The 27,471-nt window shown below is 43.7% G+C and overlaps 1 protein-coding gene across 1 annotated transcript in view; it reads left to right on the forward strand.

Annotated features, from left to right (window-relative positions):
• The window catches only part of ak6 (adenylate kinase 6), a 44,269-nt gene extending 29,713 nt beyond the window's left edge, over positions 1-14,556 (forward strand). The window contains exon 6 of the mRNA XM_088303297.1: positions 10,050-14,556. Within this exon, the coding sequence (XP_088159423.1) occupies positions 10,050-10,239 (190 nt within the window). The 3' untranslated portion in view covers positions 10,240-14,556. The remainder of the gene's footprint in view (positions 1-10,049) is intronic.
• Positions 14,557-27,471: the final 12,915 nt, after the last annotated feature.

A 27,471-nucleotide genomic window follows, 5' to 3' on the forward strand; every position in this document is an offset into this window, starting at 1 on the left:
CTCGTTATGAAGAACACATGCAGATAGGCGCTAAGGCTTAAAAACCTGTTCCATTCTTGGGTAATTTATCAAATGATCTATCATATCCACGCCACCACCAGAGTTCCCCTCTTGGTAGTGGATTGAAGTTTATTTCAACCACTATAAAAACCAGACACAGTGGTGGTGATAATGTTCCTAACCGCTCCGCTCTGTCAGCAACATTTATACAATTGAAATTTACAAGAGCGATTATTATAGAAAACAGGTTCATCTTCATTAACTTCAGTCACAGGAAACACGCTGACCTGATCCATACATGTATTATCAAGATTAGCATTATTCATAATCTCAATAACACAATTACGTTTGCTTATTTTGGATAGCTCGTTTTCTAATAGCTATCTTTTCATGAAAGTACATACTTTCCCCTGTAACTTTGTTCTGTGGACTAATAGTTACCCACTTGAGTGCTAATTAGAGAGTTCCAACTCAAATCTAAAAACATGTCCTCCAAGCTCCACAAATATCTCATAACCTTTTTCAGTTATCTGCTTGGTGTTTGCAACTCCCTTTTACTTAGTAATTGGGACTCTCACTGTTGGTATTGTACTACAGTTGCATCATAGTTTGGGTCTGTAACTCTGAGTCGTTCCCACATATAACACAACAACAAAAATATCAGAATAACATTGTATACACCCAACATAGAAGAGTCACTTTTAACCACTCCGAGGTCATTTCGGCCAAAATATGCCCTCTACTTAGTCTGTTGTCTTATAACATAAGACCACTCTATCATCAGACTTTTGATTGAAAGTTTTTGTAGGAGATTTCAACCAAAATGACCTTTTTACAACGTGTCAAATGAACCAACGTTGACTTTTCTGCTTTCTTTACAGCTGTGAGAGTTGCCAATAAAACTTAATATGGCCTTCCCCCTTGGGTAATTACAAATGTCTTATCTTCAAACTTCTTACAAGCACCCATTGTCCCTGGCTCCACTAGTTTAGTGTCCTGCTGGGAGACAGAAAGATCCTCACCACTTTGGATTTGTGCTTGTCTTTTTTTTTTTTTCTCCAACACTTTTCACATGTAGTCAGCTAAAGTTGCTTCATCATCTATTTCCCATTGGTTCTTAAATTTGAGGTATTCTATAAGGCCTTCCAATTAATGTTTTACAACGTCTCAGCTCTGAATACAATGAAATACAATACAATGCAACTCTCTAAATATAACTCAAATTAACTCACATAAACACATATTCAGTAGATGCCAGAAAAACAACAGAACAGCAACAGTCTCATGTTGAGTCAAAGGCCCAAAAAGTCATCTTCAAATGAGGTTTAAAAGTGGACAGCGGTGACTCGCATAACATTTAATGGAAAGTCATAGTGCTTGTCATTTTCATAAACAGTTTTACCAATTCCATACACTCTGTCCACTGCCTCCCCATTTCCTCAATTGCAAAAAGCCTTTTCATTTTTTTTTTTCAATCTTTTCACCAATCCAGAGCTTTGAGGGTGGTAAGCACAATTATTCTTCAAATCAATGTGAACAAAATGGGTACCATTATCACAGTGTACTTTTTATTATTTTTTTCTGGAATACCATATCCATGAATGGTATCCTTGCAAAGTTATTTTGCCACTGTCAATGCATCTGGATTTGTTGGTTAGAAATAGTTCCAACCATTTTGAATTCACATCTCTGATGACCAAACAATATTTCTTCCCTTTGCTTTGGTTTAAGTCAAATAAGTCCATATGAATGATTTGAAATGGTTATTGTGGTATAGAAAAGCATCCTCTGCGTGGTCTCAAATTACCTTGTGCATTGTTTCGCACACGTTAAACATGCCCTACAACATGTTTCGAATAGGAATTAAAGCCGGAAGCAGTCTAATAACGTAATATCTGCTGCACCATTAACCCCTGTTGAGACATGTGTTATCCCATGACTCAATATAGCAACCCATTTGTAAAGATTATTGTTTGGTCATACACAGATCATGTAGCAATGTTATGCCATTTTCCTCCAAAGCCTTTGTCTAACTTTGGGACTTTGTCGTCGCACGTCTCATCATGTGTCGTTATCAATATTTGTGTTATCTTCTAGTACTAACGCATGTGTATCTTCGGGCAGTAGGCGGGGGACACCCTGAAATGGTTGCCTGCCAATTGCAGGGCACACAGAGACGAACAACCAACAGCGCTCACACTCATACCTAGGGGCAATTTAGAGTGTTCAATCGGCCTGCCATGCATGTTTTTGGAATGTGGGAAGAAACCGGAGTACCCGGAGGAAACCCACGCAAGCACGGGGAGAACATGCAAACTCCACACAGGATGGCCGGAGCCCGGATCGAACCCACGCCCGATGCTGTCTCTCACTGTGAGGCCATTGTGCTAACCAGTCGTCCGACGTGCCGCCCTGACCAAAATAATGTCAGGTTTAATCACCTCAGCATTCTCTGAACATAGGCCAAATGAATGAAAAGGAAGACAAGAGTTGATCTTTTTACTCGTATGGAGAACGAACGGAGGTGTGCTCAGTTACATCTCCAACTTAGTTCTGAGGCGCACTCCGCTGAGCCCTCTATTTTATTAGGGAATCCCTAGGTAAACAATGCTTCTTCTCAAAGGAATAAAGGGGGGGGTATAATGTAATCATGGCAGTCATGATTGTAAACACAGAGCAAATGGCAGTAGTAGACTGATAGGAGCCACCAGCGTGACTTTTGTTGTCCCGGCATGAAAGTCCATTGCGTCAGAGGTGTCTCGATCACTCCTCCTTTGTTGCAGGCTTGATCCAATCTTCCTGCATTCATCTCCTGAGGGTTTTGTCATTACCATGGTCCAAACTTTGGTTACACTGTGTGTTGGAATCTTAGCTATAAATGTACCAAAAGTTTACCAAAATGTTCCAATTAGTTATCTGACTCCATTAAATTAACCAAACACGACCTACATTCATCCAACAATTGTGCGCGCTCATTTTGAGAGAGAAATGACCAGGAAGCCGGCAATTCCACACGGGAGCAGATTTATTCCTAACAGGAGATCTAATACAAATCTGCGGCTCGAGTCCCTCTCAGCACAGTTCTGCGCACCTCTGTACCCAACAGAAAACGACGCTCTAACCGAGTTGCCCAGGATCATTTATACATTTACACAACCAAAGCAAAGACATCCTACTACTCTCCTATTGGCTATGTGTCATCTGCAACTATCTTTAGCTTTCTCTGAGTGGACGTCTTCTGCCCGCAGGATGACGTGTCGGCTCGTCTGGAAGGTTCTGCGTCAGCACACCCCGTTAGCAAAAGTGCGGCTCGTCCTGTACAAAACATCTGCCACCTATGCATTTCACACAGCCTGCCCTGACCTTTTATTGTACATTGAATTAAAGCACAGTCAGTAAATATCTTTATTGCATTAAACTGAACACATGTAAGTTGTAGTCAATCGTATAAAATCTTTTATAGTCAAATCTATAAAATCCTTTAATCCCTCTCATGGCCTCAGCGAACTGAGGCCATCACCCCTGCAAAAATAAGAATAGAAAAATAATAAAAACAGCAAAAAAATAAAAACGTAGAAGGGTATATAAAAGTTCATTCCCTCTCAAATTTAGTTTTTTGGTGTTCTTGATTGCGTCCCTGTGACGTCCTCCCCGGCCCAACTTGATATGCTTGTATCTTCTATGGCCTATGTGGAGAATGTTTTTTATCGTACTTGTCCATGAAGTGGTTTGTCATCACTTTTGACCTGAGCAGACTGAATCTGTTTGTTCTGAATGAGAGTGTGGGTCATGAAAATTCTATGTGTGCAAGTTTGAGGTCTTACATTCAAACTAAGTAATATAAATTTAGCATATGAGAATAATATAATGAATCAGTAAACGCCATGACTACAATCTACATAGATACAATCCTATCTATGCACAGTATTTGCATTTGATAAATGCTTTTTTGTTAAATCAATGTAAATATGAACCTGCTAAATTATATAATTGACCTTCTGTCCCATAAGTGTTTAAAATAATGCCAGCAATCGTAATACAATCCTTCAATCCCCCTGGGCCGAAAAATTTCTCACCATGAAAATGAAAACGCAACCTGTGGCCACAAAAAATGCATGCGGCAAGAAATATACTATGACCCTCTGTCGACCCCACACCCTAGTGTGGTCGATCCCAATCCAAGTTATATTAGACAACGAAAAGTAACAAATTAACTAGTACCGTCCCGTGATTAAATTTCTTAACTAAATCATCGCAATACTACCATAATTAATTGTATTCAATCACCTTTTTCAACTTGTTTGTGAAGCTTGTATCAGTCACTTGAATAATATATTATAATTAACGTAAACCAAATATTGTATCTATTTCAATTCCCAGACTGTTGTAAAAACTTTCTTCAAATATAATTTAGACAGTGGCATCCTCATAGGCATTGCCCCCAGAAACCATTCTCCAACGTATAAATTTTGTTTTGCTGATAATCAGTGTTGGTTCGCAATTATGTCCTAATGATATCCAGCTAATATGGCACAATATTAGAATTTGGCCTCGCAACATGGGCAAATCATTCCTGAACTAAATAAAATTTAGTTCACTGAGTTCAAATATCTAACTGAATTTAGAGATTACAAATAAGCCCCAAGCTAACGCTCCAATTTTGACAATTTTTTGACAAATCTTTAAAGCAAACCAAATGAAATAGTAACCATTTATGATAAAAATAATAATATAAAATAAAAAAAATTCCCAAACTATAATAACGCAGATACCAAATTGAACCCTTTTCCACGGGAAGAATAGGTGCTCTCCAAGATGTAGACAGCTCTAAGACCTGCTGCAGTCTTCACCTCCTAATGTCTCCCAAATGCCTCCCTCCACCTCCCGGCCGTGCCAACTCTGATTCTTTCAACTGGGGGAGGTTGTAGAGACAGTAAAAACAATCGGGGAGCTGTGGAGTCGAGCCCAAAATCAGTCGGGTCCTGTGTCCACAGCTCCTCCAGCAGAGACACACATAGAATCACCTCCTCCGAGCGACCCGTCTTGTGAAATTTTGGATGTTCCCAAAACCGAAGAATTTGTAGTGGGTGTTGAAATATATATATCCTGATAGTGACGCCGAGTATTCAACAACTATGGGGCCTAGATCTTTAGTATGATGACGCGCATCGATAGCCAATGTGATTTGTGGCACGGCGAGAGTAAACAATTCATACCATTTCCGCTGCTCAGGGACAAGCCGGTAGACATAACAAATATACAATCCTAATTTAAGATTTAGTCCTGACTAAATTTGGATGAATGTATTTTGATAAACCAAATCATGTGTGTGATCACATGTACAATGTAATGTGTCAATTGGTGAATTGAATGGGTGGAGGTTGCTACACCACTCAGACCAGAGCAGGAACAGGGCATACACACCGCGGGAGAATAGAGAACCAGGTTTCAGAGCTGCCCTCAGATATTTCAGTTCAGCCACTGGAATGGAGGAGAGCACGACATATGCTCCCCACAACTGATGTGCACAGTCAAGTTCAGTCCCATCCGGAAATGGCACTCGAATTCCAGCGTTCGTTCAGTAGGATAGTGCTGTTGCTCACTGGAAGATGCGGAAGGAGCTCACAGCGCGTAGAATATCTCGCCCAAGTATCAAGCACCATCGAATACATGTCCGTCCACCGTCCCCGGAATACAGGGACCTGGCAGTCCTCTAACGCTGAAGCTCCGCGGCCCCCTGTCGTGGAATGGGGTACCAGCGGTTTGGTGTCAAGAGTGCGTTGGGAGGCAATGCAAGCATAGTTGGAGGAGTGGGTAACGGTGGTGCCCCCTGTGCTGGTGGAGCTCTTTGTGACAGGTATGGCGCTGGACCACAGGATGGCAGATTCCAGGAAGTGGCTCGGTATGGACAGCTCATTACCCAGTGACCCCTCACCCCGCAGCAAGAGCACACCCCACTCACAACCTCTGTCTATAACCACCCCTACCTCTGTTACCGCTATCGTTGACCAGCCTGGCGCGGACAGCCAGCCTGCTGTGGCGCCACGTCACCCAAACCTTGCCTAGGAGCAGCAGAAGCGGAAGGAACAGGTGCAATGGGAGCTGTATGCGTCGACGGCTGCATTAGCTGCTCCCCTCCCCCTTTTTTCTTTTTTTTTTTTTTTTTATATTTTTAGCCCTCTTGGCCTCCTGATCCTGCAAGTACAACAATTTTTAGTAACGCTTCTTCATCCAACACCATATTTTCTTTTTCATTGATGGACTGTTTTGCATTATGTCTGCAACCGGAAGGGACACGCCCTTGAGGACGGCCCACTGGAAGAGCTGTGTAATGTCGACATTATTGGACGGGTTGCTGCCGGAAGGCCCACTCCATTCGCGTCTCGCCCTGGCCACATAGACCAGGCCTGTCTCCCCCTTCCCCACCTGAAAGACACAGCAACATCGGCCCCAACAGGGCCAGAAATATCTGATGCACGGCACGGCCAATCTCACCTGAGGTGTCCCCATTTAGCCGATGACCATCATGCTGGTCAGCAGGTCTGGCCTCGGCCTCGAGTGAGGACAGTTCCTGTTAAGTAAATTTTGTCCCGCATGTAACTCTGTAATCCCCTCTACAAAGAACCTACGCTTGCATTAAGAGAGCGCCACCGCCCCACTTAACTGACATTAACTTCCATTATCACCGCTGTGGTGCCGTATTATATGGAAAAGTCTAAACAATCCTACAAAATTTTGCCCTATCCTGGACTGGGTGTGTATTATCTAGTCGTGCACCCAATGTGAATAATATAACCTGCGGGGCACATGAGCACGCTAAAGCAAAAACTATATCTTAATATGTTTTGTGGACCCTATATTAGAATATCTTCTATCTCCCTCCTTGTTGAGGAGAACTTGCGGGATGGGCGTGGTGAGACTCTATTTGAAGCGTTCTCCGGCCTTCTGGTCACACCGGTCACATGTCACCTCAAACCAGTGGAGAGAACTGGAGGAGTGGCACTTGCAAGCGAGAAGGGGTAAATCACCTCCATTCTGAAACTTTCAGTTTTGCATAAATTTTGTGTAATAACGCCAATCAATCATTCACTTGATGCTTGAATTTAATTAGTCCAATCTGTCTCCAATAACAATTTGAAAATCAATACTTGGGAGTGCAATAGGGATTCAGGTTGATCAGGCCTGTCCGCCCATTGCATCCTAAGTACTGTAAGGGCTTGCCGGTGCTCTTAATCAGGTTTCTTTCCTGGGGCGCGTCCCTTAAGCATTCACTCAAAGCACATATACGTACAAACACTTTTTCTTTCACACTTTCATTCACCTCTAGGTATCTAATTCCTTACCCAAAAAGGTACTTTCCAATTTCCAATTCCACACAGAGACCCCTCCCTCGGCGCGTCCACCTTGATTACACTGAGATCCTTAATTTTGCCTCAATTCAGCCAGCGTATGCCAAGGTTTACCACTGTGTGTTGGTGGATTTTCCCATTCAGTGCCCGTGATGTCGCTTCTCCTGTTTCTCCAGGACATAGCCGACGATCCTGCACCTGTGACGTCAAACACCTCATAGATGTGGATGTTAGCAGTCTGGCATTTTATGGAATGCTGTCATGTCCCTTAAAAGTTGTCATGTCAGGGTTCGCGTCTTACAGTCATAAAACATCTGTCTTCCACCTTTGACACATTTAATACACATCAGTTAATAAATCATCTACAGAACTATTTTAATCCAACTTTATATCCAATTGCTAGATATTTCCTGTTCCAAGGATTTTCTTTCAACATGTTCATAGAATATTTCAATTAAAACCTATCCCAAAACCATAATCCCTTTGCTTAAAAATTTAAATTTTAATAAGATTTTCGCTGTTCTGTTGTTCTTCAGGTGTCTCTTGTATGTTTTAGTGTTTTAGTTTATTTCTAATTTCCTGCTAATTTTATTCATCTGATCTATTAATTACTTTATTACCTAATATGGAAAGTGAAATGCGCTATATCAATTAAGTTGTATATTCTTTATGTCCAAAAAAGGTTAAATCCCAACTCGCCCATTAAAACAAAGAATGAAAGAATAAAAAAGATAGAGAGGAATGAGAGAGTTAGGGGCAAGGGGTTTGAAAAGGGTCTTTATGCTTTGAGTTGTTGTTTCGATGCACGCCTCCAAGTAAAGACGTTCGTTTTCAATAGGACTAATTAATTCTACAACTTTAACAGGTCTTATCAGGAGCTATATAAGTGGGCAGAGCTTATGGCACTAAAAAAATCCTTAACAGCCAGTAACCTTCAATCTTCCAAGGGGCCTGCTGTATGATGTCACTTTGACCGAATCAAGGCCCATATTTTTCTTATTTATGCCAAATAAAATATTTTATAGTCAAATCTATAAAATCCTTTATGTGGAACAATTCTTTTGCAATACTAATAGAGTAAAATATGTGATGACTTATATATTCAACCTAACAACAATGGACTTAATATCAAATCAGATCAGGAAATGTATAATCTACTGTAGCTAAGGCAAAAGCAAAAGGTATGCCTGTGAGTACTGTTTGGCTTCTGCCGTTGACTGGCCTCTCTCAGTGTTCCGTTCACAATCCGCACAAGCGTAATTTGCGTAATTTGTCGCCATCACCCAAAAGTGTCTACACATTTTCAAAAGTTTCAAAACGGAATAGGTGAGGCTGAAAACTTTTTTTTTCAAGGTCATCATTCCACCACCACTACGCATCTCATCCCTGCTACTATCGTTCGGAAAAGAGGGAATTTGAATATGTCGAGTTGGCGACCGGTTGAATCTTGAGGACATTCAATCATTCAATCGTTATCCGTACCGCTTATCCTCGCGTGGGTTGTCGTTGTGCTGGACAGTAGAAGTTAAAGCCCGAAGTGCCGTACATCTAATCTTTCCTCAACTCTTAGAACAACGTTAGTGCCCTCGTTCCACTCATTAAGTGTTAGCGAACCTTTTAAGGTGGCTGAGGTGTAGAGGCTGATGTAGTGTATATTAAACTTAATAATACATGACGATAAACACGTACATTGTACCACAAAACAATGTTCAACTACTGGAGTAACGTTATGTAAGGTGTTGGTCGTGAAACGTCTTACCTGAGCAAAATCGTAGTCGAAGACGTCAATGGCGGACAGTCATCGGGACTGTGCGCAGCACATCCAAAAATGTCTTCTGGCGGGCACCGGCCGGAAGTGGACAACGATTAAAACCAAAGAGATCCCATTCAGAAGCATTTAGTAATTTTTCCACATTGCTGACATGACTGAGAAATGATTAAATTAATCTTATTTTATGGCAACAGAAATTAATAAAAACTAATTCATAAATGATTTAAATTTGAAAACTCCAACATCGTATTATACCAAACTACGCACAATCAATTGTTCCATGTATGGGTTACTAGATTTTTGGGACTAAATATTAATTTTGCCCAGGCATGCCTTTTTACAATGTAATTATGGTTATATAAGAGCAGCTGCTTGCTGGTAGTCATGATTAGTCGACCTATCATGACTACTGTTGGTGATTAGTCAACTACCAAAATAATCGTTTGTGGCCGCGCTAGTTCAAAAGTGTATGATTTTCTATAGGCATTGCAATTTTGCAAAGTCATCACTTGCATAAAAGCCATGAATTGTTTGCTATAACTCACCACATGTGTGTGTCAATTGAATGTACACATATGTGACCACCCTGCATAACATTTTCAAACTGTGTAGTCCACCCGAAAAACTTAACAGCCAGGGATAGACCAGCTGTACAGAAGTCCTCCTTAACACCTATGCTTGCCATTATTACCTTTGCAGGCTTGATAAATCGCATTGTCTGCTAAATTCATCTTGTTGCATATACTCCTCCACAAAATGACCTGTGCTGCAATTTATCTGACTTTGCAGACGCGAGCCAAGTTGCATCCAGTTGGTAGACATCAGTTTGCATTCGGAATCAAGTTTGCATCCGATTTTGCACACAAAAATGAGTAATAAATCTGTCTCATTCTGTAACATAATCATTGTTCTCTTGTTATATTTGACAGGGGCTACACAGGGAAGAAGCTTCAGGACAATGTGCAGTGTGAAATCTTTCAGACCATCTATGAGGAGGCCATTGAGGCCTACAAAGAGGAGCTTGTCCACCAGCTCCCCAGCAACACTCCTGATGACCTGGAAATCAATTTGGAGCAGATAGTGCAGTGGACTAAGCAGTGGATAAAAGACCACAATTAGAATGGAAATGTGCCATCTGGGTGACTGGTTTTCAGATCAAATATGTTTGAACAGAATAATTAGTACATTTTTCAAACTATACCTTATATATTTTTAGCAATTCTGCCATCATGAAAATTACTGCATAATCTTTTCATCACAAGGATCAGATTCAATCAATTTCAATAAATTTGTGAAAGCACCACATCTGAAACCAGTTGCAAGAACTCAGCATCCAGTGGCGTGAAAAGGGTAGTTGAATAATTTTTGTCACGAGACGTTTTTTGGTGTGGCATGTGACAAGAAAGTTTGATATTTTATCATGGATATTGTATTATAGGTCCACATAAAGAAAATTAAATACAGTAATACCTCGCTACTTCGCGGTTCACCTTTCGCGGGTTCAGTGCTTCGCGGATCTAAAAAAAATATTCAAAAATTAAAAATATCAAAAAAATATATATACAGTGAACCCCCGGTTATCGCGGTTAATGGGGACCGAGACCACCCGCGAAAACTGAAAATCCGCGAAGTAGTGTCGCACCTTCAAAAAAAAAAAAAAAAAAAAACCCACAGTGTATATATATATACTTCGCACCTATATATATATATATATATATATATATATACTGGTAGAGAGAGAGAGAGAGTGAAATTCATGTTATAACAAAAAAACTAATATTATTAAAACTTATTTTTTTATTCCCCAGCCATTATTTTTGTATTTATTCAATTACTTCTTTTTGTATTTATTTAATTACTTCGACTTTTACCTGCTGGTACGCCGTCCGGTGTGCCCTGTGAATGTTATGATCCTCCAGCAGAGCTGGAGGATTGAACAGGACTCTCCAAACGCAGACACGGGAAAAAAGGTGGTGATACAAAGATATTTATTATAATCACAATATAGTCAGTGTAATCAGCGCGTCTCGCAGCAGCTGACGAGACGATCGCTGGAGGAACGCCCACACAGCTGAAAAAACAAAAACACACGCGGCATGACAGGCACGGATCATGACAGGCACGGATCATGACTGTGAAATGAAAGGTGGCATTCTTCATTTATTTATTTATTCATTCATAACTGACAGCCTCGCGCTCCGCCGGTGCCCGGGCGGAAGGTGCTCCTCTTCGGCTTACTGTGACGCGAGCATGCCCTCCTCCTCGGGAGCTTCCATTCGGTTAAACTTAGGGGCCGCTTGGAACCGCCCGTGCCCGGGGAAGGTGCTCCTCTTCGGCTTACTGTGACGCGAGCATGCCCTCCTCCTCGGGAGCTTCCATTCGGTTAAACTTAGGGCCCGCTTGGCACCGCCCGTGCCCGGGCGGAAGGTGCTCCTATTCGGCTTAACTACCACGCACGCCGGCCGGTCTCCTTCGGAGCTCACGCACGGTCCCGAACGAAGCCAAATGTCGCCGCGCGAGTGTCCGGGCGGAAGTTGTTTATCTTCGGCTTGACAGCCACACACGCCGGCCGGTCTCCTTCGGAGCTCACGCACGGTGTCCGATCGTGTCCGTCGCCACCAATGGTCCGGGGGAACCTGCTCTTCTTCGGCCACTCTCTTCTTCGTCCACTCTCCTCTTCGGCGCACGCCGGCCGTCTAACCGCTTCAGCGCCCCCTTGTGCCGCTCGGCGAAACTACAATGCTCCCGAATATTTTTTAGACCCGCAAAGCACTGAACCCGCGAAAGGTGAACCGCGAAGTAGCGGGGTTTCACTGTATATATTATCTATAGCCGCTACACCGCCTCCTGCATCCCTTACGCCACCTCCTATAGCCACTACGCCGCCTCCTTCAGCTTCTCCTGCATCGTCTGTGTCAAGCTCCCTTGTAGCGAGGTGAAGGAGGAGGACCCAAAATGCACGGAAGCCAGGCAAGGGTAACTTAAAAGGAATTTAATGAGGGAACTTAAGAGGGCAAACCAGGTGCTGGGAGAAAACAAACTGACGTGACAAAGTGCAAAATAACGAAGAGGAACTAAACGTGACTAAACAGAACAAAATGACGAGTAAAACAGGGACAGTGACAAATAACTTACGCGCGTGAACGAGAACGATATCAGGACTCGGCCATGACAGTCAGGGAAAGTAAGCAGAGGGAGCAATGTTCCGATGCCAAGCAGTCGGTCCTGAGCGCTTAAGTAGTCCTGGTAATTATGAAGTCAATGTGAAACAGCTGCGTGACTGACAAGGAACCGGTGTGTGGCTGGTGGGCGCATCTCTCCAGCCATGATGACACGAGACGGGAACGAGCACTGGAGGAAACGCCCCCACTCAGCTGGGACAACAAAACAAAGACATGGCATGACCGAAACGGGACGTGACAAAAACAAACAAAGACCTGACATGACCGACACGGGTCATGACAGTCTGCGGCGTCATCCGAGGAGCAGTAAAGCTCTTCATGCCCCTGTGCAGTCATTCGTCATTATTACCTCATCGTACTGCACAGGTCTTTTCATCAACTACGCTTAGAAGAACTTATTGTAAGAGGTCAGTTAAATGTTGTTTTTGTTAAGCTCGCGGGTAGGCGAGGTAGCGGGGAGGACCCAAAGATGCGGGGAAGCCAAGGCACGGGTAACTTGAAGGGAGTTTAATTAACGACAAAACAGGAAGGCAAACGAGGGAACTGCACAAACACAAACGTGGCGGGGTGCCAAAATAACAGAAGGTGAACAGAACGTGACTAGACCGAAAAGTGACGGGGAGCAAGGACAGTGACAAGTTACAAATGAACATGAACGTGAACGAGAACGGGATGAACGAGCAATCGGGGCAAACGCGTATTGCTCGAGGGTGTAGCGGGAGCAATGCACCGACGCCAAGCAGTCGGCACGGGGTGTTTAAATAGTCCGGTAATTAACAGTACAAATGAGAGTCAGCTGGGAGGCTAACGGGGAACCGGTGTGTGCGTCTCATCAGCCGGGCGAGACAGGGCGGGAACGAGCGCTGGCGGAAAACGCCCCCACTCAGCTGAGAAAACAACAACACGAAAGCATGGCATGGGACGTGACAATAATACTAATCAACAACCCTGACATGACCGACACGAGTCATGACAGTTTTATTGTTTGATTGTTTAACACGAATCTCTCTCTCTACACCCATTTTCTATATGGTATGGTACAATTTTATTCATGTACAGGTATTACTGTAATCTTAAACCCCCAGAAATAGAAATTATAAATCTTAATTTGTTGCGCAAAACGACGGACTAATTATGTTAGCTAATTGTAGTGTTTGCTTGTTTTTGAAAGCTGATAACGATAATTGGTTGTTCGTAAGTAAATTGTTCTAGACCCTCAATTGTTATTGTAAACAGACAACATATTTTACAGGTTTTTTTTGTTATAACATGAATGTCACTCTCTCTCTCTCTACCCGTATATATATATATAAATATATATTTTATTATTTTTTTAAATTTTTTTTTTTTAAGCATTTTTGAAGGTGCGCCGCTATTTCGCGGATTTTCAGTTTTCGCGGGTGGTCTCGGTCCCCATTAAACGCGATAACCGGGGTATTACTGTAAATGATTTGATGGTTCAACATGTATTTTTTTTTTTTTTTTCATTTCAAATTAATCCATAAGGAACACACACATTTGTACATGCTGGCCAACATTTACACGTTACTCCAAATTTGCGCGACATTGGTCGAGACGTCCTACCAATGCCTAGTGCACTTGCGCTAGCATATGCGCAACGCCAATAGTGATGTTGTGGGCCGTTTGGAATTTGGTGTGCTACCTGTCGTTTGTCCGGTTAAAAGCTGTCATGTCCAGTGTTGCTTGCCTGTTGCTAATGAGTAATCTCCACCCATAGTCCATCCTGGTGGAGTGGTGGGCGGAGTCACAAAATGGAAGCACTTACAATCAGTCCAATTCACGTGGCGCTAATCAGCAGTGTTTAGAATTTAGGTTCAGCCCCAAACAAAAGACAGTGCCGGAGTATTGCTTTGCATATTGTCCTGCTTGCCAAATCCTGCATTTGCTCGTGTTGTGTCAGTTTGTATTAGCTCCAGTAGAACTCAAGGTTGGGTAAATTAAGTTCTACTGTGATTTTGTGTTTCAGTTTTAGTACTAGTCCGTGTACCAAGGGTACTTTTGTTTGTTTGGGTTTGTTTCTGTTAAGTACTCTTGGACACTTTGTGTTTAGTTTTTGTTACATAGCCTTTTGGATCCCTCGGTTCTCGCTAACTTTCTTCCGTAGCCCAGTCCACTCTTCTTTGTGTGTATTTGTTTTTGCTCTTTGTGACGTTTTGTCTCCGCGATTTTGTGTTGTTCTTTTTGAGCTCAAATCAACTGGTTTGAATAAAGCCTGTGTCACTGCTCTCAAACACTTACGTCTACGTGGTGATGTTCTAAGGCCATCCATAACGAAAGCATGGTGTACTTGATATTTGTGTTTTCGTTCAGTCTTACTTGAGTTTTTTAATGCCTCAAATACTTTTGGCATGTGTTTTGTTGACCACATTACTCATGGAGTGTCTACCACACTAGTTTGATATTGCCAGTAAAAGTTATGTTTGTAATTGTATATGTATGTATGAGCATACTCTAAAAGGGTAAATTGTACTGTCAGAACATACTACCCGCTTATATCCATGGATAAACTTCTTTTCCTCTCGGCTTTTCCCTTCAGGGGTCGCCACAGCAAATCAGTTGCCTCCAACTAACCCTGTTCTCTACATCCTTTGCACTCACCCCAACTTTCATGTCCTCTTTAACAACATCCATGAACCTCCTCTTTGGTCTTCCTCTAGACCTCTTGCCTGGCATTTGAAAACTCATTGTGCTTCTGCCAATATACTCACTATCTCTTCTCTGGACATTCATTCGTTATCCGCCGCATATTCAAGGTCGGGTCGCGGAGGCAGCAGCTTCAGCAGGGAAGCCCAGACTTACCTCTTCCCAGCCAGCCAGCCGGGGGCTCCTGCAGATGGGATATGCCTGGAACACCTCACCAGGGAGGCGTTCAGGAGGCATCCTAATCAGATGCCCGAGCCACCTCATCTGGCACCTCCCAACGCGGAGAAGCAGCGGCTCGACGCTGGGTCCCTCCCGGATGTCCGTGCTTCTCACACTATATCTCTTCGCCTTTTGGCTCAGCTCCCTCTTCACCACGACAGACCGATACAGTGCCCGCATCACAGCCGACGCTGCACAGATCCGCCTGTCAATCTCACATCGGAGAATACCGACCGCCGCCCCTCAGTCTGGTTGGCGAGATTAAGCGTCTGCGTTGGTGCCCTATCTCACAATTGTATGGGTCCAACCCCAAGGCAGAGCAACTACGACGCCCTGTGGTGTCGTTCTCGATGGCCAATCGCCGTAGCCCCGTAGGCGGCCGATGATCTGTCCCCCCGTACTACATGAACAATTGGCTGCCAGGCTCTGCCCCCCATCCGCAAAGGAAGAGTCATTGTACCTAACGTGTCCAACAATTGTCCCCCGCCCTGCACGTGCAACAGTGTATTGTTGACTCAACACCTCATCACAAAGCACTGGCAGAGACATTCTGAACTCCTCCGAGATCAGCGAAATGGTAGAACCAGAGTCATTCAGAACAGTTACATCAACGCCCCCCACAAGTGCTTTCACATAGGCGGTTTGTTTTGACTCACTTACGTGGCATGAGTCTTCCAGGGAGGCCCCTGCCCCCTCATAATCCTTTTGACCCTGCGTCAGCGTAACTGACGTCTGGGTCTCGATGTCAGTTACCTGATGTTTCCAGACTCCTAACAACGTGGGGATGGATACGGTGATCGGCGAGGAGGTAATAGAAACCTCATACTGCACCTCGACTGTCGATCCTCTGCAGTGTGCGGGCCCCATGAGCCGCCGTCGTCCCACTGGCGAGATGAGAAGTCTGTGTTGCTGTTCGTTATCTCGGAGACTATCCTCTGGTGACTCTTCCTCCCTGCGGCCCACGTTGGGGAGAACGCCCCCTCACACACTCGTCTCTCCTGACGTCACCACTAGTCGGCCTGCAGCCATACTCCCCGCAATCACAGCGGCAGGTGCGTCGCTGACTCTACGCAACCCCCGGGTCCTGTTGGCGCTCTCGCCGTAAATGGGAGCCACACCAGCAACTCTCACTTCCCTGTCTGCGTGTTCTCAGCTACCTCAGCTCCGTCTATAGGTTGTCCATCTTCCTTGTGAGGTTCTCCACCACACGGATGAGACCCTCCGAGCCGCCAGACATACCATCACCGGCTGGGACCTGCGGCGTCCCGAGCGTCGCCACCACGGTAGGATGCGGGAAGGGGTAGGCGGGCAGGTCTTCAGTGCATACATAGCACGTTCACAGTGGCTAGCAACAGTCATCACCTCCTCGATGTCCGTTGCCCCCTGCTTGTGACACTTGCCTTGGAGGGCAGGATCGAGGCCCGCCAGGAAACGCTGAAACTTCTCCCCCTCTATCGCAGGCTTGTCATGAATTGGAAACGCCTCAGCCACAAGTCTGGATATGTCTGCAGCATACACCTCCAAACTTTCGTGCACCTTGCGCGGGCATGCTGAGATGCACGTCTGAAAGTACAACAGAAATTTGCTTCTGTCCAAACGCTTCGTGCAGCTTCTCTTTCATCCGCTCATAGTCACATTGTACATCCGCAGGGAAACTGTCCCACAGCAGGCAGGCTGTTCCATCCAGCCTGGTGGGGAGAATATTGACAAGTCTCTCTGTAGCTCGCGATGCGCGCCCCCGCTGTCCGCGCGCGCACCGCAGCTTCAAACTGCTTAATCCGCGTCGCGAACGGCTTCTGACCATCACTACTAAACGGTGTCAGCAGCTCCACTTTAACTTTAAAGGCACTCACAGAATCTTTCCACATAGAAGGGTAATGGATAACCTCATCTTCCACTTTCAACTTATCCCCCATTTTCCCGTGGAGAACATCTCCATCGTCGTGCCCAAAAAAGTTTGAATTGTTCCAAGAGATTCAAAATACAATGCAAATACACTCCAGTTACCGCTGCCACCAATGTAACGTCCGAGTTTCGGGGCTTTTTAAGATCTCGTCAACAATAATAGGACCAATTTGGGAGCGCCGCCCATTTATTTTAATCTGCAACAGTTCAACACACTAAAACACACTTTTCCGTCGCACCCCTCTGACGTCACCACAAACCTGTCATAACAAACAGAGATTAGAGCACATGAACCACTCCTAAGCCAGCAGGAACTGTATCCCAACCAACTTGAAAATAAATTCAATACTTTAAAATGCGTTTTTGATTCATCAAAAAAAGTGCACCTCACTAAAAATTCTCACATTCAGTTTGCTGAGTGAAGTGAAATATGGTTTATTAATGTTGTTTTACCACATAAATGCTGCATAATAACCATATTATACCTATATACACGCGTTAGTAGATGTCTGTGTCTGTGTTACGAGAATGGGAATAATTGGAGGGAATTTGCACAGGGCCTAAGTAATTAAATAGGATGGTTGAAGGCACCAGGAATGTCTGACTCATGCGAAAAGGTACAGCCGATACAGAAAAAAGGGAGTATCGAAAAGGGAGTAAGGATTTGCAAAGGCCAAGGTTGTGCGAAGGGCCATGCAAACCATCAAAGCGCACTCGAACGGGAGGGGATGGGGTGCGATATTGGCTATAAGAATGTGACGGAGGCAAAACGTAAGTGGAGTCGGCTGAGGGTTCTACGCGCGGACGCCCAGCATCGTATTTTTTGCTCGCATTACTGAGGACGCCGGGGCTCTCCGTCCTTCCAGCACACGGTAATGAGATTTATGTATTGTTGCTTGCTTGCTTGCTTGCTTGTACACTTTATACTGTGGGTTAAATAAAATGTGCCGCTTGTTTAACGCAGTGAAGTGTTTGTTGTCCATGTAAGTCGCCGACGATCCGCGATCCTGAAGTTAATAATAAGTCATAGCAATTGATCATGAGTTGTGACTATTATATTATTTGATACTGTAATTGATTATAAGCAGTGTCTACTCAAGGGCTCACGCTTGTCTGATTGGATATAACAGACAGCTTAACCCATTGTAGTTCACGCTTGTCTGATTGGATATAACAGACAGCTTAACCCATTGTAGCCTGGCGATTGGGCATCAGTCTCGCTACTAGTCAACTCTTATTGATGCTGTAATTGATCATAAGCAGTATCAGAATTGTTTCAAAACATTGAGTAAAAATTCAAACTTCAGTGACAGACATACGGGAACTTTAGGTGCCCGTAGGATGAGCAATGGATTCCTGGCACATAGATCTAGATCTCCTCTTCGGGCAAACAGCACCTTCGTTTTGAAGGCTATAAACTGTGTCATTAGTATTGCTAGCCGCCATTGCACAGAATATAATATATATATAAAATATAAGGTACGACAGAGAAATTTTGCGGTGAACAAATGAGCAACCTGCCATGCAAGTGTCCAACGCTTGACGCCCACCAAAGGTATCTTTCGGTCCTGCAAAAGCACAAAGTAACACGCCTGAAGATGGCAGGTGGCTGTTGTGTCGGAATGACTCACGGACTACTACGTGATAAAGGATAATGTAAATGGCAGTCAATCTAAAACAGAACAAAGGGTAGACTGCTCGGAGCCACTTTTGTGATCCTGGCATGGAAGTCCATTGTTTCAGAGGGGTCTCGTTCACACCTCCTGTGGTGCAGCTGTGATCCAATCTTCCTGCATTCCAATCCTGAGGGTCTGGTCATTAGCATGGTCTAAACTTCAGTTACACTTAAAGGATTTCATACATTTGACTATTAAAGGAATATAAGAGTTTGAGCTTAACATAGTTCATTAGATGTTGGTGCATCCAATGTATGAAAATGTGATATTGTAAAATGCTGAGAGTGTGACTGGTGAAGCGAAACTGGTTGCGGGGGTTGTGCAAGAATGGAATGTTTTAGAAGCAGAAGGTGCTGAGCGAGACGAGATGACTCCGGGAAGGAGCGGCCATCGGGGGATCGCACGCAGGAGGAGCCACGGGATTCGGCGGGAGGAGAAAGACCAATGAGAGCGAGCTAAAGTTAACTGCAATACACATAGCCAATAGAATCATGCCAGGATGCCTTTGTCTCTGTGCCATTTGCATGTTGTATAGTATGAATCATTACTGGGCAACTCGGAGGTAGAACACATTCGCTGGTGGCAAGAGAGGTGTAGAGTTGTATTGAGAGGGACCCGAGACCCAGGTGCCATGTAGAAAATCTGTATTGGGAATAAATCCACTTTGTGCGTGAAAATGCCGGCTTCCTGATACCTTTCTATTGCAGAACGAGCGCGCATATTGTTGGATGAGTGAGAGTTGGGTAAGGTCGCAAATTGGAGTCAGATTACTTATTTGAGTTTACATTGGGTTAAAGTTAAATTCTAACATTGATATAAAGATAAATTCCAACAGTGATGATCAGCTCGTTTATTCACATTCTCTCTGACCTATCGTCACCACAACGTCGCAACTCATACTCACTTGCGGGTTCCTATTCCTCAACCCGCCTTCACGGGGCTGTCCCCTCTTATGCCCGTACATAACACTGGCAATACTAATGGCGTAGTTTACAGCCTTCATAACGAAGGGGCTGATTGGCCGACGAGGAGATCTATGTACCTGGAATCCATTGCTCATCCTAGAGGCACCCCTATGGGCTGATATTTGTGCCACTAGCAACTGAATGAGTATCGATTTGAATGTGAATTGCTTAATTTGAATATTTGAATTGACAACTGAATTATTGAATTGAAAGGTAAATTATTGAATTTCATATATTGTAGAAGCATTTTAAAGTATTAAATTCATTTTCAAGTTTATTGGGATTCAGTTCCTAACAAAAAAATAATTCAGATGGAAACATTCAGATTAAAATTAAACATAACTATACAATTTATGTAATTGAACAATACAGTTTTCAATTCAATAATTCCGTTTTCAATTCAAATATTCAGTTTTGAATTCAAATATTCAAGTTAAGCAATTCACATTCAAATGGATGATATTCAGATTCAGTTTCTAGTGGCACAAATATCAGCCCATAGAATTGACACTGATTTGCTAAAACAGTGTATAGAATATCTGTGTTTTTAATTCCTCCAAAAAAAAGGTGCACCAACCTAAAAATTCAATACTGCAAATGCTCACGTTCAGTTCGTCGAGTAAAAATACAAACTTCAGTGACAGAAATACGGGAACTTTGGGGTGCCTCTGGGATGAGCAATGGATTCCAGGTACATAGATCTCCGCTTCGGACAAACAGCACCTTTGTTTTGAAGGCCTTAAACTGCTTCATTCGAGTTTCCAGCCGCCATTGCACGTAATATAATATATATATAAAATATAAGATGCGCCAGAGAAATTTGCTGTGAACAAATCGAGGAGGGTCCGCCCACTGGGCGTTCCTGTCAGCGTTTAATCGACCAATAAGAAGGATCCAGTTAGAACCGGGGTGTTCCCAATCCGACAGTCGCGCAGTGGCCTTGGTGATATGATCGACCTATTTTATGGCGTTAGATTTATGCAACAATTACGTAAGCATGATGTTAAATACTGCGCATGAAAACATCTTTTGTGTGTACAAAAATGTGTTTCGCGTGTAAAAGACCCTCCAAGTGTACGCACAAAATAGGTTTTACGCTGACGGCTTCGCTCTCCTCTACACATTCCATCACTTCGGGTTCACTTCCGGTCAAATTTGAACCCTTCCGGTTCACTTCCGGTCGAATTACATCAATTCCGGTACACTTCCGTTGAAATTATATCACTTCCGGTTCACTCCCGGTCAATTTACATCACTTCCGGTCAAATTAAATCACTTCAGGTTTACTTACGGTCAAATTGCATCACTTCTGGTTCACTTCAGTTCGATTTACATCACTTGCGGTCTAATCCAGTCACTTCCGGTTTCATGACGTCACCCTGTCTACTTCCGGTTTTGTGATGTCATTACTGGTTCACTACAGATATAATGATGTCACCTCGGGTTCACTTACTGTTGATTGGTATCCTTCTCCAAGATGGCTGGCGCACTGGGGGTTGGGGGGGGCTAATGTCCTAGTCCAAGATGGCTGCCTCACTGGGGGGGGGGGGGTAAATACGTAAAATTGTGAATAATGTGAATGACTCGAAATCATAAAAAATGGTAATCCGCGAGACACGAATGAACTTAAATTTTTTAATCTGAAATGAAGTGAATCGGATGAAACTGGAAGGAGATGTGTGCCGAAAAAATGGGCGGAATAAAATAGAATAATAAGATAGAACAGCCTTCACACAATAAAAAGATAGAATAGGAATAACATATGTGTGACGGCCTCCGCCTTCACACTGTAAGATAGAATAGGAATAACAGATGTGTGAAGGGCTCCGCCTTCACACAGTAAAATAGAATAGGAATAACAGATGTGTGAAGGGCTCCGCCTTCACACAATAAGGATAATAATAAGATAGAATAGGAATTACACATGTGTGAAGGCCTCTGTCTTCACACATTAATAAAAAGATAGAATAGGAATAACATATGTGTGAAGGCCTCCACCTTCACACAATAAGATAGAATAGGAATAACAGATGTGTGAAGGTGATGCATCTCCATGTCTCAGGATGACACGAATAATTTTGAGCAGCACTTTATTGTGTCCAATTTGTCTGTCCACATAGAGTGTTTCGGCGGTAGAATTTATTGCACGGGAGCTGTCGGCCGTGATCAGATGGATGGATGTGGGAGTGGGAAATTCACCGGCATTTACCTCATGAAGCACTTCCAAGTGTTTCCCTTTGCATTTATTACATCTTGCCTTTAAAGTGCATTGTGATGAGAAATGGTTACGCCCTCATCTCCAGCACCTCTTGTATGTCTTAATCCAGTTATTAATTTGCTCTTTTGTGAGAATCTTAAAGTTTGTACACTGGTTGAGATAGTGTTGAGTGGTGTTACAGAAAGGGCAGAATTTTTTTGGCTCCATTGTAGTCTCTTCGGGTTCGCACGTAACTGTTGTGCTTTCTATTTGATTATGATCCCTGCCAAGGAGAACAAATGTACCTCTAGGCCTAACCCCTTGTGCTTGCTCTTTCTTGGTGAAAGGGCAGTCTCTGTTGGCGGTTTGGGGGGACTGCATACTATCATCTTGTACCTTGACTTCATATTCGAGCCAATCTGACAAGTGTAGTAAGGTAGGGATGAGGGTTCTAAGAGGGTTAATGTGTCTATTGAAATCTGCTCTGAGATGATGCGGCAACTTCGTTAATACTCGGGTGACATGTGATCCACATTTTAACTCCGTTTGGCCTATATCACCCAACTGGTCCAGCATTCCTACTCGGGCCCGAACCTTTAGAGCAAACTTTCGGAATGATTTTATGTCACCGCTCTTGATGTTTGGTTCATCCATAAACTGGGCGATACGCTTCAATGCTAACTGATGGGGCTGACCGTATTGTTCATTAAGAGCATCCATAGTGTCACTATAGGGTTAACGACTGCTACAGTATGAATCGGCTATAATTAGTGCCTCCTCTTGCCTGAGATGATCTAGTAAAATCTGGTATTTAAACTGTTCTGTCGCATCCCGTGGCAGATTATCGAGTGCGACCCTAAGACGTGTGAACTCTCGTGGGTCTTCATTTACAAAATGGGGAATAGTAGGAGTTGGCCCTCGATATGTCGATTCACCACGAGGTGGTGAAAACGTACGTTGGCGTGTATTGTATCTAGGGGGGTCATATCTGTCCTCTGGACGATCACTTTGTGGGTTATAGCTTGAATCAATGTAGGTGGACATGATTCGTCTTTGATCGCCTGACTCATAGTGATGCTGGTGGTGAGAATAATACTGTCTATTACGCTGCTGGGTGAATTCATGACGGTGTTCGCGTAGATTCTGAGACTCATGGTCGCGCTGGCAATGGTGTGAAATTGAAAACTCACGACGGTGATAGCGAGGACTTGCAGACTCATGAAGATGTTGACGTGGACTTGAAGCTTTACTACGGTGACTGCGCAGACTTGGAGACTCACGACGATGTTGGCGTGGACTTGGAGACTCACGACGACGATGATGTGGACGACGGTGCTGACGTGGACTTGAAGACTCACGACGGTGTTGATGAAGACGATGACATGGACTTGGAGACTCACAACAACGTTGGCGTGGACTTAGTGACTCACGACGGTGCTGTCGTGGACTTGAGGACTCACGACGACGATGACATGGACTTGATGACTCACGAAGGCATTGTCGTGGACGTGGAGAGTCATGACGGTGCTGTTGTGGACTTGAAGACTCACGATGACGATGATGACGTGGACTTGAAGACTCACGACGGCGTTGGCGTGGACTTGGAGACTCACAACGGTGCTGTCGTGGGCTTGAAGACTCACGACGACGATGGTGACGAGGACTTGAAGACTCCCAATGGTGTTGATGAGGATGATGACGTGGACTTGGAGATTCACGACGGCGTGGACGCAGAGACTCGCAACGGCGTGGACTTGAAGACTCACGACGGTGCTGTCGTGGACTTGAAGACTCACGACGACGATGATGGCGTGGACTTGAGGACTCACGACGGTGTTGATGAGGACGATGACGTGGACTTGGAGACTCACGACGGCGTGGACGCGGAGACTCACGACGGCGTAGACGCGGAGACTCACAATGATGCTGACGTGGACTTGGAGACACACGACGATGTTGATGAGGACGGTGACGTGGACTTGGGGACTCACGACGATGCTGACGTGGACTTGAAGACTCACGACGGCGTGGACTTCGAGACTCACGACGGTGCTGACGTGGACTTGCAGACTCACGACGGCGTGGACTTGGAGGCTCACAACGGCGCTGAAGTGGACTTGAAGACTCACGGCGGTGTTGATGAGGACGATGACGTGGACTTGAAGACTCACGATGGTGCTGAAGTGGACTTGAAGACTCACAACAAGGTTGATGAGGACGATGACGTGGACTTGAAGACTCACAACTGCATTGGCGTGATGACTTTTTTTTTCTAAGACTGTTTTCACCACTCATTTGTACTGCTTCTTGATGATTTGGTTGGTTGTATTGACTGATCGTATGTCAAACAGGAAATTATAGTTTCTTCCACTGGACTGTCTTCAGAAAATTCTTATTCATTTACGGATTCCATGAGTTGAGTATGTTCTGAGTCATTCTCGAGATGTTCAGTTGTCACCTCATAGTCTTTTAAGTAGTGTGGAGGGTGAGTTAAACGTTTAGGTCTGGTTTGTACTTCTTCTTGAGAGGACATCGTTGTCTGCAGTAATTAACTATCCGGCTCGAAGGACCATGTAAAATATATGCTGGTAGGACTGATTTTCAGGAGTTTATAAGAGTGATAACCGCTGCAGGTATGTCCAGTTAGAACACAATATTGTCCAGATGAGGAATAAACCAGTTTGGTCCATGTAATCTTTAATTTGGTTAGATATGGATGTGTGTGTATGGCTTATGCGAATGCACGCACACCTTGTGGTTGGATGACTTCGGAGAGAAATAACTGTTACGATGACTTTTGTCTGTTTGTTATTGTGGGTCCAAAAATAAGTGGCTAAAAACATGCCCAACTAAAATTCAATTATATGAACAGGCGAGCCACCATAGGGTGCTACAAAGGCATACTAAAAACCAACCTGACCTTTTTAACAGTTATGTTACTTTCGTTGTCTGTTAAGCCTTGATAAGTTAGTTTCTGTTTCGTTATGAGTCTGCTTCAAGTTCTAATAAAAGCAGAAGTGGTGGGGCGGTAAGGCAGGGAGCCTACGGAGCCGAGCTGCGAGCAGGTCAACTGCTTGCTCTCTCTCTGTCCCTCCCTCCCTGCCGCGGCTGGAAAAAGAACAACCTAGCCTGATTCTTTCTGGCCTCAGCCACCTTTAGTAACAGCTCTCCCACAAGGCGTCAGGGCATTTAAACCTGACATTTAAGTGGCGTCGAAACCCGGGAATCACATCTGGACGGACGTGACCACTGCGAGACCTTGGACGCCACAGAATCTGAGGTCAGCGCTTCCCCGGAGAGGAAGCGGGTCTCCGAACTCCTGCTTCGGCCGCCCTCCCGGAGACGATTCCCTATCGGACCAGGCTGACCCAGGGGCAATCATGGATTGTGTTTCAAAATATTTCGTACCACCATTTTAAAACTCTAAACGATTAAAGAATTGGTAAAGAAAGTGAGTGAGATCAAGTGAAAACCTGAGTAGAGAAAGTGAGAGAGGCAAAGAAGTCCACTCACATTAAAGGACCGTGTTATTCAAGGAGTTATATAAATGGAATTAGGTCATAACTCGTTTAGAAACAGGGTTTCTCGGGCGGATAACATGGTAGAGTGAATTAAACGTTTTCTCTGTACGTCGAAAACCTGAGTAGAAAGGGAGAGAGGCAAAGAAGTCAACTCACATTACAGGATCGTGTTATTCAAGGAGTTATATAAATGGAATTAGGTCATAACTCGTTTAGAAACAGGGTTTCTCGGGCGGATAACACGGTAGAGCAAATTAAATGTTTTCTCGGTACGTCGAAAACCTGGGTAGAAATGAGAGGAAAAAGGTTTTCTCGGGAGGTCCACTCACATTAAATTAAGGATATAATAAAATAATAATGCGTTATTTTTGGTGGTTTTTATTATTTTTATTTGTATTGTGAATTTCTTTGGTAAACAAAATGCATTTTTGACTGAGAAGTGATCTAAAGTTGACGCCTTTTGTGTGTGTGCGGATAGTGTGCCTGCGCAGCTGCGATTGTGTGGTTGAGTGACTGGCTGCGAATGAGGAAGTGACCGCAAGAGATAATAGATTTAATTGTTGTTTTTTCTGGAAGACAGAATTCAGCATTCCTTTTTCTGGTAAGTTAGACAGTACAGCATTAATTGTTGTTTTTGCTGGAAGATTTTGTAGTATTATTTCTTGAAGATTTAACTTATTTGGAAGATTTTGACAGTACAGCATTAATTGTTGACAGGTTGAGGGGTTCCTTTTTCTTGTAGAGTACAGCGTTAGCAGTTGTTTCTAGAAGACGAAATTGAAGTGAGAATTACCACAACAGGAAATTTGAGTTGTCCTACTAATAAGGAACCAGTTTTGAGAACACTCTAGGTGTTGACAAACTGGACCAAATTTTCTAAAACGGGGATATTAGGTAGTAAAATAAAGCCCAGGAATATGCTGCAGTGTAATGATTGGACGTTATGTGGAAAAACAGGATCTTAATAAAATAAAAGAAAAATTTGGGTTAAGTGGAAAATTAAATAAATTAAATATAAATTCGGAGGTTCGTTAAAAAATTCACAAAAGTACTATATAGTACCGCCAGAATTAATAATCATAGACAAGACAAAGAAAAAAGATCGATGCGTTGCTTTGCACTTGTGGCAGAGGGTGCACTGGCCCTACAGGGCTGCGCCTATATAAATTTAGGAGAGATATTAGTTGAATGGAAGGACTTATTATTGGCCAAAGATAAAGATAGATTGTGTTGCTGTTATTAATAACATGTTCTTATTGTTTGTAGCTGTTCAGTGTTGAGAACTGTGTGTGTCGTTTTGTGGGCCCGTTGTTGGAATTTATCTTTATATCAATGTTAGAATTTAACTTTAACCCAATGTAAACTCAAATTAGTAATCTGACTCCAATTTGCGACCTTCCCCAACACTCACTCATCCAACAATATGCGCGCTCGTTCTGCAATAGAAAGGTATCAGGAAGCCGGCATTTTCACACACGAAGTGGATTTATTCCCAATACAGATTTCCTACATGGCACCTAGATCTCGGATCCCTCTCAATACAAGTCTACACCTCTCTTGCCACCAGCGAATGTGTTCTACCCCCGAGTTGCCCAGTACTGATTCATACTATACAACATGCAAAATGGCACAGACAAAGGCATCCTGGCATGATTCTATTGGCTATGTGTATTGCAGTTAACTTTAGCTCGCTCTCATTGGTCTTTCTCCTCCCGCCGAATCCCGTGGCTCCTACTGCGTGCGATCCCCCGATGGCCGCTCCTTCCCGGAGTCATCTCGTCTCGCTCAGCGCCTTCTGCTTCTAAAACATTCCATTCTTGCACAACCCCCGCAACCAGTTTCGCGCCACCAGTCACACTCTCAGCATTTTACAATATCACATTTTCATACATTGGATGCACCAACATCTAATGAACTATGTTAAGCTCAAACTCTTATATTCCTTTAATAGTCAAAAGTATGAAATCCTTTAAGTGTAACTGAAGTTTAGACCATGCTAATGACCAGACACTCAGAGGAATG

This window comes from Idiotropiscis lumnitzeri, chromosome 1, assembly GCF_059441095.1.
Source record: "Idiotropiscis lumnitzeri isolate Australia: NSW breed Sydney's pygmy pipehorse chromosome 1, RoL_Ilum_1.0, whole genome shotgun sequence".
In the NCBI taxonomy this organism is placed as follows: Eukaryota; Metazoa; Chordata; class Actinopteri; order Syngnathiformes; family Syngnathidae; genus Idiotropiscis; species Idiotropiscis lumnitzeri.